Below are 14184 nucleotides of genomic sequence, written 5' to 3' on the forward strand. Positions count from 1 at the left end.
TAAATCACAGAAACGTCCGGCCCCTGGCCTCCTTTTTATTTTGCATGTGGCCCCTGAGCAAAGCAGGTTGAGTATTTATTGGTACTTTGTTTCAGAGTATGATGGGACTCATTTGTACTTTATTTCAGAGTATGATCGGGCTCATTAGTACTTTGTTTCAGAGTATGATCGGGCTCATTAGTACTTTATTTCAGAGTATGATCGGGCTCATTAGTACTTTATTTCAGAGTATGATCGGGCTCATTAGTACTTTATTTCAGAGTATGATCGGGCTCATTAGTACTTTATTTCAGAGTATGATCGGGCTCATTAGTACTTTATTTCAGAGTATGATCGGGCTCATTAGTACTTTTTTCAGAGTATGATCGGGCTCATTAGTACTTTATTTCAGAGTATGATCGGGCTCATTAGTACTTTATTTCAGAGTATGATCGGCTCATTAGTACTTTGTTTCAGAGTATGATCGGGCTCATTAGTACTTTATTTCAGAGTATGATCGGGCTCATTAGTACTTTGTTTCAGAGTATGATCGGGCTCATTAGTACTTTGTTTCAGAGTATGATCGGGCTCATTAGTACTTTGTTTCAGAGTATGATCGGGCTCATTAGTACTTTGTTTCAGAGTATGGTCGGGCTCATTAGTACTTTGTTTCAGAGTATGGTCGGGCTCATTAGTACTTTGTTTCAGAGTATGGTCGGGCTCATTAGTACTTTATTTCAGAGTATGATCGGGCTCATTAGTACTTTATTTCAGAGTATGATCGGGCTCATTAGTACTTTGTTTCAGAGTATGATCGGGCTCATTAGTACTTTGTTTTCAGAGTATGGTCGGGCTCATTAGTACTTTATTTTCAGAGTATGATCGGGCTCATTAGTACTTTATTTCAGAGTATGATCGGGCTCATACTCACCTGGATGACCACGATGTTTCGGAGCACTCGACCCAGCAGGCTCTGGGAGGTGGTGACGTTGGTGCTGCGGCGTGAGCGTCTGATGTGCCTCAGCACCGTCATGTAGGAGAGCAGCACCAGCAGGTAGAACACAAAGAACAGCGTGATCACGGGCACGGTGACCGTCGCGGACAGACTGCCGCCGATCTCCACCGCGGGGCTGTAGCACACCTCCACCCATCCACCTATGGCGGCGGCGTTGGCGCTCGCAGCTTCTCTCACCGAGTAGTAAACCGTCACCGGCACCGTGCACCCCACCGCCACCATCCACACCCCGACACACACCCTGCTGGCGAAGGAGGGCCTCGTGAGTCGGGCGAAGAAGGTGTGTGGCAGCAGCTTGGTGAAGCCGCTGGGCCGGGCGGCGTGGGTGTGCTGGATCAGGGCTGCGAAGCGGCTCAGGGCGACCCAGGTCAGGATCATCATGCTGATGTAGATGTTGATGTGGAGCACCGGGGTGATGCCGTGCAGCACCAGCTGACACAGGACGCCGCTCAGCATCCACACGGAGCCCCAGGCGAAGTAGGCCGCGAGGAAGGGCGTGGTGAGGGACAGAATGAGGTTGGAGATGCTCAGGTGGGACAGACAGACGTGGATTGGGGAGACGGAGGAGATGCACCGCCGGAAAACCCACAGAGACAGAGCGTTTCCCGGGAGAGCGGTGAGGAAGAGGAGCGTGTAGGCGGAGGGGAGGAAGAAGAGGGTGGCGGCGGGGACAGAGGGAGACAACAGAGGAGGAGTGGGACACGTTTTCAGGTGGAAAAGTGTTCGATGTGTACTCCATTTGATCTGTAGGAACACAGAAGAGACGGAGACGACAGAGACAAAAAATCCAATATTCACAAAGACTTCCACCTGGCGAGTGACAAATGTCACAAATTCACGTTTGTAACTGTCAAACGTGATATGATCATGGTATAGATATGGTGTCCTCTCTCTAATCTTAGAAAGATCCTCAAATCCTAGAAATGTCCCTAAAATCTTAGAAATGCCCTAAAATCCTAGCAACATTCAAATATCCAATCAAAACCAAGAAACATCCTTAAATTCTAGAAACGTCCTTAAATCAGAGAAACATCCTAAAAATCCTAGAAATGTCCTAAAATCCTAGAAACACTAAAATTCAATCAATCATCGTTGTATTAACATCCTAAAAATTGAAAAAATCCTACAAACATGCAAGCATTTTCTTTAAATACTATAAGTGCTAAAATCCGAGAAATTCCCCAAAGTCCTCGAAACATCCTTAAATCCCAGAACACAAAAGTGACGGCTAAAAGAGACACGACAGAGAAAAATCCACTTTGAACATAAACTAGACAGAGAGTGAATGAGAAAAAAATCACACCTTTGTCAAACGTGTGATTTATAGATACGCTGTCTTCCTTTTAGTTTGACGTACATACAAAGTTCTCCGGAACTCTTCGCCTGCCTAAAATTTGCCCTTATGTCATTACAAAAAACCTCAAAGATCAGAAAAAACTGAAAACATTCAACATATTATTTTTATCATATTCAAACAATCGCTCCACCTTTCCCGTCTCTGTGTCTCTGTGCAAATCACCAAACCCAACATCGCTCCCCGCGTGTGTTCATGACAAGATAATGATTTTAACTTTTTCAGCATCTGCAAATTCATGCATTTTCATCTTACTCATTGCACGGACTCACATTACTCTGCTTGCTTTGCCTGGGGGCAAAATGGCAGAACGGCCCGGGGCCCGGGCCCGGGGCCAGTCGCAGCAGCCCCATTTTTTGATTGTTGGACATTTCCAAGGTTTTTAGGACATTTGTGGAATTTTAGGACATCTTTTGGATTTTAGGATGTATCTGGGATTCGAAGATGATTTCTAGGATTTTAGGTTAGTTGTGGGACATTTCCAGGATTTTAGGACGCTTTGAGATTTCTGGACGATTTTAGGACATTTCTAGAATTTTAGAACATATGTGAGATTTTAGGACATCTCTAGGATTTCAGGGCGGTTTTAGTACGTTTGCAGAATTTCATGAGATCTCTCGGATTTTAAGATTTTTTACGGTTCCTGGGTAATTTTGGGACATTTCCAGGATTTCAGGACATCTGTAGAATTTCAGGACATCTTTCAGATTTTAAGACATTTCTAGGATTTGAGGATGTTTGCAGAATTTTAGGACATCTGTCTGATTTTAGGATGTTTCTAGGATTTCAGGACATTTGTTGGACCTGAGGAAGTTTGTAGTATTTTAGGTTGTTGCTACGATTTTAGGACATTTTTAATATTTTAGGACATTTCTAGGATTTTAGGATGTTAAAAGGATTTTAGGACATTTTTCAGATTTTAAAATGTCTCTGTGGTTTTAGGACATCAGGGTCTTATCTAGGACCTCGGGGGGGGGGGGGGGGGGGGGGGGGGGGCACTGGCTCTTTTTTGATCAACAAGCTCTGTTTTGATGCCGTTTTATGCTCTCTGACACTTTATGGTGACTAAAAGTACAAAAACAATTCACAGTGTGAATCATTTTATTTTTATTGTGAATTAGAAAATGGCTGGGGGGGCCACTCGGCAGCCTGTCAGGGGCCAGATTTGGCCCGTGGGCCATAAGTTGAGTATCACAGCTCTACTGTGACGCATTTTCTGTCGCTTCATATTTTCGCACATCCTGCACAAAACAGCACAGCTTATTATTACATTATTATATTTACATATTTATTATGTTGTTTTACTTTTTAAAAGCATCTTTGTCATATTTCTATTGTAATTTTTCTATTTTCTATTTAGGTTCTTGGATATTAATCCTTCTCTGTTTAGCGACAATGTTAGGACACTTTATTTGATCTGAATCTTTAAATAAGCTTAAAAAACATCACGAAAAAGTAATTATTTCAATGATAGTTCAAGTGATAAACTTTCCATAAGCATCTCACACAGATCATTTGTTACATACAAACATACGTACCGCGGACAGGAGCTCTGACGAGATCATCCAACGACATCGGCGACCGTAACACTCCCTGAAATTAAAATATTTACAGATGGAGCTGAAGTCACCAGCTGGCTTCGATTTGACCCTTTTCTGTAGCTTCCTGCTTTTCATATGACAAGATAAACGTTTGAGAGCTGGTCTCTTGTTTGTGGGTGTGTCAGTGTCACACTTCTGTTTCCATTTCCTCCATCAGCACACACGATGCTGATAAAAGATGAACGGCGTCAGAGCAGATGGTGTGGGTGAAAAGTTGTGGTTCTGCTCGTCTATTTAAAGATGAACATGAATTGTGCTGCACGTTGACAGAAGTGAACTGTGTCACTTCATTAGGAGTGCCCCGACAGTATTTTCATTATAAGTTTGAAATCTGGATGGACATAGTTTTTTTCTTGTGCTGCATTCAGATGCTTTTTCGCAAGTATTTAAACATTCAAAATGAGAGCAAAATGTGGGAAAAGGCAATGAGAGAAACTGCAAGAAATTAGTAAAGGGTGACAAGAAAACAACCTGAAAATTATTGTTCAAAAATGAGTGGAGAAATATTAAAAAAATAATTAAATAAAATATAATAAAATGTAGATCATTAGAAATATGTTTTAAAAATTGTTAAAAAAAAATAAATAAAAAAAATCTTGCACTCTTTTTCCAGATCTTTTCCTTTTTAAAAATGTTTTATTATTGATATTCTTATTATTACTAACTGATTTTTAGGTAGTTTGTACTTTTTAGTAATTTCTTGCTAATTTGGGCATCATCTCCTCTTTCGTTGCTGATTGCCTTGTTCCTGTGTTGTTGTTTTTTTGTTTTTTTAATTTAGGCATTTGCTCAGGTTTCAGAGAGTTAAAGGATTTAATTTGCGTTTGTGGCCAGTTGCTGGCTTCGTTTTGTGGACCTCACACTCGGTGCAGCACATTGTGCTTCCACCTTCCACCATGAAAAGCGCTATAAATAAAGTTTTGCTTGCATGTTTTTTTCCTCACATGTAGAATTTAAAGTTTCCATCTTTGTCTTTTGCTTTAAAACTTAAGTCCTCTGTCTCGTCCCCTTCAGTCTCAGTGCTCAGCAGTGATCCACCTTAACCTCTTCACGCTGTTTGTATTCACTCGGCCTGCAGGTGGCGCTGCTGTTCTAGTTGAAGCTGAGAAGCAAAGGGAGTCTGTGTGAGCTTGAATTTCTCTCTTTTCTCTCCTCACACTGTAGCATCTATGTTGATTGACACTTTGAGCTATTGAAATTCTCATTTATACACATAACTCACCCCAGTGGAATATGCACTTTGAAAACAAGTGAAAATAAATCCAGACGCAGTCGTCAGCAGAACGCGTTTTTTACATATAAAAAAAAAGCGGTGACATTTCCAAAGAGTGTTTTTCTATCAGAAAAGCCTCGGTGTGCTTTCATCTCTGTAAAAGCTCCTCTGGGTCCTCCGTCAGCTTGTGATCATCGTAAATTGTCATGAACGTTCAGGCTTTGATGTCGTCTGCATCTTTTTTTCCTTCAGATTTGTCGGAGTGAAAAATGGCTGTAGGGTCACACGTCGGACCGTTGTCGGTTTTTATTTCAGCTCTATTTGACCTCAGTTTTAAATAAAGTACAATAAGATCATAATTCCTGTCTTTGGCCGCAGCAGTTTCAAAGCTGAGGTTGCTGCTCTACCTTTAGATCCGCTGCTTATATTACATTAACTCTTTCAAATCTTAGTAAATCGGTTTGACTTCTTTAAAAAACATGGAAAGTTACAAGAAAATTTCCTAAAGCAAAAAACAAAAACACAACAAATAAACAAAAAAAGGAAATGACCTGAAAATCTGATAAAAAAATTAAATTTACCTAAATCTGATTTTTTTTAATTAAAAAAAAAACTGTAACATAATTTTAAAAATAGAATAAAAATAATTATACATATATTTTCCTGGACATTTTACCCCAGTGTTTTTGGATAAATCTCTCTCACTCTCCTTTTTTAAAGCAAATTTTTAGACCATTTTTTGCAAATTGCTTGCAATTAGTGCAGTATTTTTTTGTCAAGTTACTCATCGCCTTTTTTCTCATGTTTTCAATTAAACCAAATTAAACCAATTTACTCAGTTTAGACTCAGACTTATATGCTTGTAAAAAGGGGACTGAACGCTGCACAAGAAAGTGACGTGGATCCAGGTTTCAAAGGGTTAAACACAGTGTGTAATATGAAAATGAAGCAGTGATTTTAGTCACAGATATTAATTTATTCTTTCATTATTATTATGGCATCATCATTATTGTTGTTATTATAGTAAGCATCATCGTTTGGATCATTGATAGAAACACTGACAGCCGATCAGAATTTGTCCAAATTTGCGGAGCGTCCAGCTGGAGGGCGCCGCGTGTTCTCGGCACCTCAGCTAAAAAAGTTATCGCTCATCAGGATGCTCACATCGTTATAGTTATCACTCGTACCGTAGACAAAATAATAGATTTCCATCATAGTTGTTTTAATTTTTGTGTGAAATCTCAGTATCACAGCGTTCCTATGGTCAAGGAAAACCTGGAAAAGTCATGGAATTAGTAAAAATTCTTGAAATTTTTACCAGGTCATGGAATTTTGTTACAGCAACATTTTGGCAGTCGAAGGTCAAGGTCACTGCGACCTTGCATCCGTCTTATTGTTGTGAGGACAGAGATTTCCTCCAATGTGGCACAAGCTTCGATTAGGATCTCGGGGTCGAAGGTCGTGGTCACGGTTACAAAAACATGTTTTTAGCCATAATTCAAAAATTCCTTTCACATACATTTCTGTGTACATAATGTAAGTTTTATATCCATTAGGGTCAAAGGTCAACTGTGATATCATCCGCCAAAAGCGTGCATTTGTTGACATCATCGTAACGGCCTCCCGCAGCGTAAACAGCCGACGTAGAGTGATACCTAAAATCTCATAGATGCAGAAGGTCCTGACAGAGTGGCGCCATGTGGCGAGTTTGGAGTGAGGGCGTGTTGGTGCGGCGGTATTTTGGTTTATGGTCATTTGTTCTCTGTCCATGAAGAGACGGGACGTTCAGGATTCTCCTGAAACATTAGTTCCTGCAGTTTAAGCCGGGTTGCAAAATTTCAGCCGTCATCAACTCGACAAGCAGATGCACATGTTCGACTGCTCTCTCCTGTCTCTGCCGCCGTTCCTCAGCAGCATGTTTACTTTGTAAAACGCGAGTCTCAGTGTCTCGGAGCGCCGTTATGTCCCCTGGCTGGACTCAGTCACAGTCTTCTCCTTCAGATGGCTGGTCAAGCTGACGTTGGCCTGTCCTCTGTCTGTCCTCTTACCGTCCAACTCCGCTGTGGAGCTGCTCCCGCTGACCCCGCCGACGTCTCTCAGACAAAACACGCCGCTCATCAAGCGCAGCACCTCCTTCCTCACCGACGAGGACAACAGGAAGTACATGACAGGATCCAGGCAGCTGTTGAGGGCCGAAAACAGCAAAGCCACCTCGTTGGCTTTGTCAGCCACGTTCTGCAAGGAACACGACGTGTCCGTGATCTGCGTTTTGATGTAGAACACTCTGACCACGTGATAGGGGACAAAACAGACGGTGAAGAGGAAGAGGATGAAGAAGGACTTTTTGGCGGTTCGGGTATAGCGGGACGCGTTGGGCAGGTCCGGTTTCTCCTGTGACGTCCTCAGGAGCTTGAGGGCGATCTTTCCATAAGACACCACCAGAGAGACGAAGACGAGCCAGAAGACGACCAGCACAAAGACGTTGATGTAGGCTTTCCACTTTTTATCGTGGAGCGGCTTGTAGTGGAAACACCTGCAAACAGCAAAGACTTCAGATTAACTACTGTAAACTTGGATCAACATCGCTTTTCTTAATCTGTGCTCAGACTTTCAAAAGCCAATTAACCCTTCGAAACCTGAGGACATTTGGTTTGATTTCTTTGGAAAAAAAAACATTTTTAAAAAGGCTATGATCCATATGGCAAGAAATTTCCCCAAAATTTCAAGAAATTAGTGAAAAATGACAAGAAAATTATCCAAAAAAATGTCAGAATAAAATATTTATAATATAATAAGCCCAGAATGACACCCAGAAATAACCACCAACCTGTCCAACTCTGAGTGGTTCTTGGACATCAGGAGCACCAGCGTCAAAGCAAACGCCACGATCCAAACGACCGCGCAGAGGGCGGAGCTCCACCTGGTGGAGCGTAGTCTGTGCTGTGCCCCTGCGCCTCGATGGATCTTCAGGTAGCGATCCACGCTGATCAGCCCCAGCAGCGTGACGCTGATGTACATGTTCATGTAGAAGAGGTTCCCCACCACTTTACACAGGGTGGGTCCCAGAGTCCAGCTGTTTCCTCGGCTGTGATACAGGATCCTGAAGGGCAGACACACCACCAGCAGCAGGTCGGCAAAAGCCACGTTCATGAGGAACACCCGCACAGAGTTCTTCTTGGAGTGAACGCAGAAGAAAACCCACAGAGCCACCAGGTTCCCAACCAGACCCAGGACGAAGATGATAGTGTAGAGCACCGCTAGCGGGGTCTGCAGAGCGCCATAATCCACGCAGGGCACCGGGGTGGTTTTCGTCTCGCTCATGAGAAAGAAGGAGCTGTTTGGAGTCTGGACGGTGGTGTTGGCGGACGTGGTGGAGATGTTTTTCGTCATGGTGGTTTTTCTGATCCTCAGTCCTGCAAAATGGGAAGAAGACAAATTATTTATTTTACAAAAACTCTCCTCATACGTAATTTATGGTCTTATGTGTGTAATAAAAAGCATCGAAATGGTCAAACATTAGTCGAAGAAGAAGAGGGTAAAAGGTAGATTTATTAGTTATTTTTTTTAAAAAATAAATGAAATTCGTCCTTGATCCTGCTACATCTTTAGAGTTGAAGGATGAGGTTATTAAAATCAGCAGCTGCTATAAAAATTATATCCGGTTGCTGCTGACAGCATCATACAATTCCTGCAGTTCTTCTGTCTTCTGTCCTGTCGGCTCTGAACAAGGTCCGCTCATCCAGTGCAACATAATGGGAAGAATTCATATCATTTATTTTTTTTTAGTTAAAGCTTCTGGAAACCCGAATCACCAAAAATGTCCTTCAGATGTAATTTAGGATCTTACATGCGTGATAAAAAGCATAAAAAATGATCAGACATTAGCCTAGTTTCCTCAGCTGGGTCGATTACAGCGTGGTTATTCCTGATCCACATCACGTAATGTGGAAAAAGACGATCAAGAAGTCAGCTGTCCGTTGATACTAATTTAACAAACTGAAATCCATCAACGCTTCTTTCAAAAAGGGAGCTTTCAGAAACACTTTGGCACAAACTGGACCATTTGTAATTTCGGAGCTGTTGTTGGATGGATTTTAAAAGTCCAGTTTTAGTCGCAATAACAAAATAATTGGACTCTTTCTAACATCATGTTAACCTACAAAATGATGGCAAAATTAAACTGCCTACACCAGCTTTAAAGTGTGGAAGTTATTTGAACCCTCCACAAAAATACAGGAATACATTTTTTAAGCATTTAACTTTTGACTCGACTTGTGGTTTGTAGAGGTTTAGGCCTGAACATGCTTCCTTTGCTTCACCTCACATTGTGTCCAAACCTTCTCATTTCTCCATTTCACTTCCCATTTCTGAGGGTTTTGTATTAATGGTGGTCTGCCATTGTGTACACTATGATGTAAACACATGTTGGACATTTCTCCATAAAGTAGAGTTTAAATAGAGTTAAGTAGAGTTTTCAGTTCAACATCAATATGTGACAGCAGCTGGAGTTCGTTCTGCAGTGGGTGCTGTTTTCTTTCTTCAGAATTAAAACAGAACCACGAAAGAAAGGAGAACGTTTCGGACTCATTACTGCAGGTTTTTGGGGTCCAGCTGTATGGATTAGTTCTTTTCAGCATTAATGCTGCCCTCATTAGGATTTTAGGCGTTTCTAGGATTGTAGGTCACTAATTGGATTTTAGGATGTTTCTTTGATTTTAGGACATTTCTAAAATTTTAAGACATTTGTTAGATTTAAGGGCATTTTGGGGATTCTAGGAAGTTTCTTTAACCCTAGGACTTCAGGATGTTTCTCAGATTTTAGGAGGTTTCAAAGATAGCGGGAAATTTTATATATTTTATAACAATTGAGGGCATTAGGGTCTTCTTAGCTAGGATCTCTGTCAGGGGTGTGGGGGATCCTCCACTGGCACTTTTTTTGTTTAACAGGCTCTATTTTAATTCTGTTTTATGCACTCTGGCACCTTATAGATACTAAATGTACAAAAACGATTCTCAGTGTGAATCACATTATTTTGTCCCACAAGCTGTAAGTTGAGTATCACTGAATTATGGTAAAGCTTTGAATTTGCAAAAGCACTGAATTTGTGCGCTCTGGCACTTAAAAAAAAAAGGTTAAAAAAAAAGTTTTTTAACAGCATCAACCAATTGAGAAACCACATTCATGCTCATTGGGTTCATATCAGCGATCGCTAACTAGAATTAAAGCAAGAGAGCTTCCTTTGCTCACAGCATGAAGCCCTTATCTTGCAGCCAGTAAAACAAACCAAGAGATGTTGCTGATATTGAAACTGGAACATGTGAAAGTACTCACCTAGTCATTGAAGTCCATTAAAAAACGCTCACACACACACACACACACACACACACACTCTGAGCTGGAGAGGTCCACTTGTGCTTTTTGCAGTCCTTTTCGCTCAGTCACTTCATGTGGTAGGAAAGATTTCCAAAATTTGCTGTCCTTAAGAAATTAATAAGATCCTTTCCTTTTGTCATTTTGAATTCTACTTTCTGCAGTTGTCTATATATTGAATTTAAAAGTGAGAATAGTTCTGCGTAGAGTCCTCCTTTTGTTTCCTCTTTCAGAGAAGCGTACCTTCCCCAGCAGCGCTGTAGAAAGTCTGCAGAGAAATGCTGAAGTGCAGAATGTGCCGATGTCGTACGGTGAAAACTTGAAGCTGTGGTCAACCCCCCCTCCGCTCCTCGCAGCCGCTCTGCAGACTTTAGGCTGAGATAGAGAGGGAGGCGGGGCAGGGCTTAGCACAGACCATCTGATTACACACATGAGGGCGAGCAGTGGGATCACAGAGCACGCTCCACTTGTATATACACAATATGCTTTTCCACTCCGGGCTCTGATTATAATATGGAGGTAACGGCCGAGTGAAGCCAACTGTGACAGAAAAAGGCTCCGAAAATACCAGCGTATGCCTTCACGATAATTAAAGCAGAGCCTTCAGAGTGAAGCGAGGTCATGTTCAAACTGCCACCCAGCAAACGCTCGCTGCTGTCGACCTCTGGAGCGAAATGTGTCGGCAGACGGTCGAAGGATTCGCCTGCTCTTAATCTTAATCATGTCATCATATTATGAAATCTGTGGTCAGAGCAGATGATTTATTAGCTAATGTTGTACGCAAAATTAGATTTACACATGAAGGTAATCAACCAAGAAGTGAAAGTTCCAAAATTGCTTCAATATTCTGTGTCCTCATACTCTTTTTATTCGACCGCTCTTTCGTTAGAGCAATATCTCAAGAACGTTTTTAGGTAATTTTGTCCAATTTGGCACAAACAACTCTGAGTCAAGGATGAACTGATTGAAATTCGGCAGTCAAAGGTCACTGTGATCTTGTGTCCATCTTATTCTTGTGAATGCGATACCTGATGAAGTCTGTAAGGAAATTTATTGAAATTTGGCACAAATGTCCACTTGGACTCAGAAATGATTACATTTTGGTGGTCAAACATCAAGGTCACATGCATTTCAAACAAAAATTTAATCTGCAAGTTGGTAAATTTCCCCTCTGGCATTCTGCTTTTTTTTCTGATGTTCTTATGTCATGTAGGAAACATCTTGGTTAGAAACTTTAAAAAAAGCTATAAAATGACTAAACTGTGTCTAAAACAAACAGACATTGTGCTGAAGATGCATAAGAAACCTCTCAGATGTATATCGCTCCTCGTCTGCTGTGATCCTCCTTCAGTGTGGCTTGTTTGTGTGAGGTCGTGGTGAGTGATGGTTTTTGGGGGTTTGGGTGTGTCTTGCACATGTGATTTTTCTTTTATTTATAGGAGGGTGTCGCTCTTTAATTAGTGAAATACGAGCATTAAATCACGTCTCTCCTCTGGTTCTCAGCCTCACTGTGTGCTGCTGGCGTCCAAAGAGAACTCCGCTCCGGTGAAGTTGGGGGGTTTCGGAGTCGCCATCCAGCTCGGAGAGTCGGGACTGGTGGCAGGAGGTACGGCAAACACGACCCTACACACCCGAAACATCAGCAGTCATCGAGGCAGCACTGACATTTTAATTCCTGTCACTGTTTGTGTAAAGAAATATAAACTGTGTTGGATCTTAAGTTATTGTTTTCATTTTTCACATATAATTTTATCAGTTTTTGGACATAAATAATTTATGACACCAGGTCAAAAAAAGAAAGAAATCTCCTCGTGGTCCCAAATACCCGAACGCAGCTGAGTAAATCTGCCTTTTCCTTCACGCCCTGCAAGCCTGGAATGAGCTGCACTTCAGACTAAACCTGGAAACTTTTCCCTTTTACTTGAAAATCAGCTTTTACAAAATTATGTTAGGGCTTTGAACATGGGCCATTATTTAATTTCGCCTCTCATTCCTGTATGTTTTGTGTCTGTTGTGTTTTTTAAAGTTATCTTTCCATTTGTACTTGTATTTAACCTTTTGAAACCTCAGCAAATTCAGAAACATGGGAAAAAGGCATTGAGCAACCAAAGAAGAAATTACCCCAAAATTAGCTAGAAATATTAAAATGAAATGAAAAAAGAAAATTACCTAAAAAAGGTTAAAAAAAAAAAAAACTTTTAAATAATTCTAAATATGTTAATTATAAATATAGTTTTTTTTTATCCCTAGACATTTTCCATATTTTTTTAAAATATATTTATTTTCATTTCTGTATGTTTTGTGTCTGATTTTCTTTTCTTTTTTTCTGTTTGTACTTGTATTTAACATTTTGAAACTAAAGCAAACTTAAAATTATTTTTAAAAAAAAGAAAAAGAAAAGAAATAAAGGCAAGAAAAGTTCTGGCTCTTTTTTTTTCAACGCAACGCACCAAAAGTCCTCTTCATTTTGCATTTTCAACACTGGAAAATCTAGCATCTTTTTATCTTTTTAACTTTATCGTGAAAACTGTTGTTTCTTGAGAAACAGGAAACAACGCCACCCCAAATGTTTGTTTCCTCTTTCGTGTAACTATGAATTGATGGTTGGAACAAACAAAACATCCTATATAAAGTTCACGCAAACACACTTCCGTTTTACAGTTCAGATATGTAAAAATATCAGTTATTAAAGAATGAAAAAGTCCCATTTAGCGCCTCTTTGTGTGTGTTTGTGTGTTTACAACTTTGCATGTGTGTTAACACCTTTGTGTGTGTGTGTGTGTGTGTGTGTGTGTGTGTGTGTGTGTGTGTGTGTGTGTGCGTGCGCACGCACACGCGTGCATACTTTGGATTTCTACACTTTCTCTGTCTCTGTGACCCCAGGTCGGGTGGGAACTCCTCACTTCATGGCCCCGGAGGTGGTGAAGAGAGAGCCGTACGGTAAACCTGTGGACGTGTGGGGCTGCGGAGTCATCCTCTTCATCCTCCTCTCGGGCTGCCTGCCTTTCTATGGCACCAAGGAGCGTCTGTTCGAAGCCATCTGCAAGGGCAAATACAAGGTCAGGAGGTCGTCCAGAGAGCCTCGACGGTCTCTGAGTGCAATAAACGTGCGGCTTCATACATTAAACTCAAGAGTCTAAAAAGAGGCTGCCCGCACTTTAATTGGATTTGCATGTTATTCCTATAATGTTAATTACAGCACAGCTTTAGCTGATGTTTGCAGATTATATGACATTTCTGTTTTTTCATAAACTTAGATGTTATCTTTGTATTTTTAGCCACAGTTCACATCTTTAAAACAGGGGTCCCGTGGAAGGCATTGAATTCATTCATTTAAAAATAAGGCCTTAATTGGCCTTAAAATGTCTTAAATCAATCTTTCAAAACTCTTCGAAATGCTCAGACTTTAAAGCTAGGATTTTATGATTTCTTTTTATGACGTTAGAGGACTGTCATAAACTTGAAAATCCACACTAATTTCTGTTTTGGCAATTTCTTCTGGTTTTGATAAATTGTTTTTTTTTCAAGAAAAAAAATCATTTTTTTTTCTATTAAAATCAGTAAAAATCAGTACAATTTTACTAGAATGTTAGAATATATAAAAATAGCCACAATTTCCAAAATTGACAGTAAAATAAATACAAAATACAG

The 14184-nt window shown here is 40.7% G+C and overlaps 2 protein-coding genes across 8 annotated transcripts in view; one reads left to right on the top strand and one right to left on the bottom strand.

Annotated features, from left to right (window-relative positions):
* The window catches only part of caska (calcium/calmodulin-dependent serine protein kinase a), a 76673-nt gene that overhangs the window by 12898 nt on the left and 49591 nt on the right, over nt 1-14184 (top strand). For all 7 annotated transcript variants that reach the window (XM_042495272.1, XM_042495273.1, XM_042495276.1 and 4 more), the window contains exons 3-4: nt 12037-12139; nt 13417-13592. In XM_042495272.1, coding sequence (XP_042351206.1) covers nt 12037-12139; nt 13417-13592 — 279 coding nt within the window. The remainder of the gene's footprint in view (nt 1-12036; nt 12140-13416; nt 13593-14184) is intronic.
* LOC121949556 (probable G-protein coupled receptor 34) lies at nt 6131-10793 on the bottom strand. The gene is made up of 3 exons (XM_042495280.1): nt 10495-10793; nt 7990-8575; nt 6131-7695 (listed from the first exon to the last, which is right to left on the bottom strand). Exons 2-3 carry the CDS (start codon nt 8550-8552, stop codon nt 7122-7124), a joined length of 1137 nt encoding a protein of 378 aa, XP_042351214.1. The 5' UTR covers nt 8553-8575; nt 10495-10793; the 3' UTR covers nt 6131-7121.

The sequence above is a fragment of the Plectropomus leopardus genome, chromosome 10 (assembly GCF_008729295.1).
Source record: "Plectropomus leopardus isolate mb chromosome 10, YSFRI_Pleo_2.0, whole genome shotgun sequence".
Lineage (NCBI taxonomy): Eukaryota > Metazoa > Chordata > Actinopteri > Perciformes > Serranidae > Plectropomus > Plectropomus leopardus.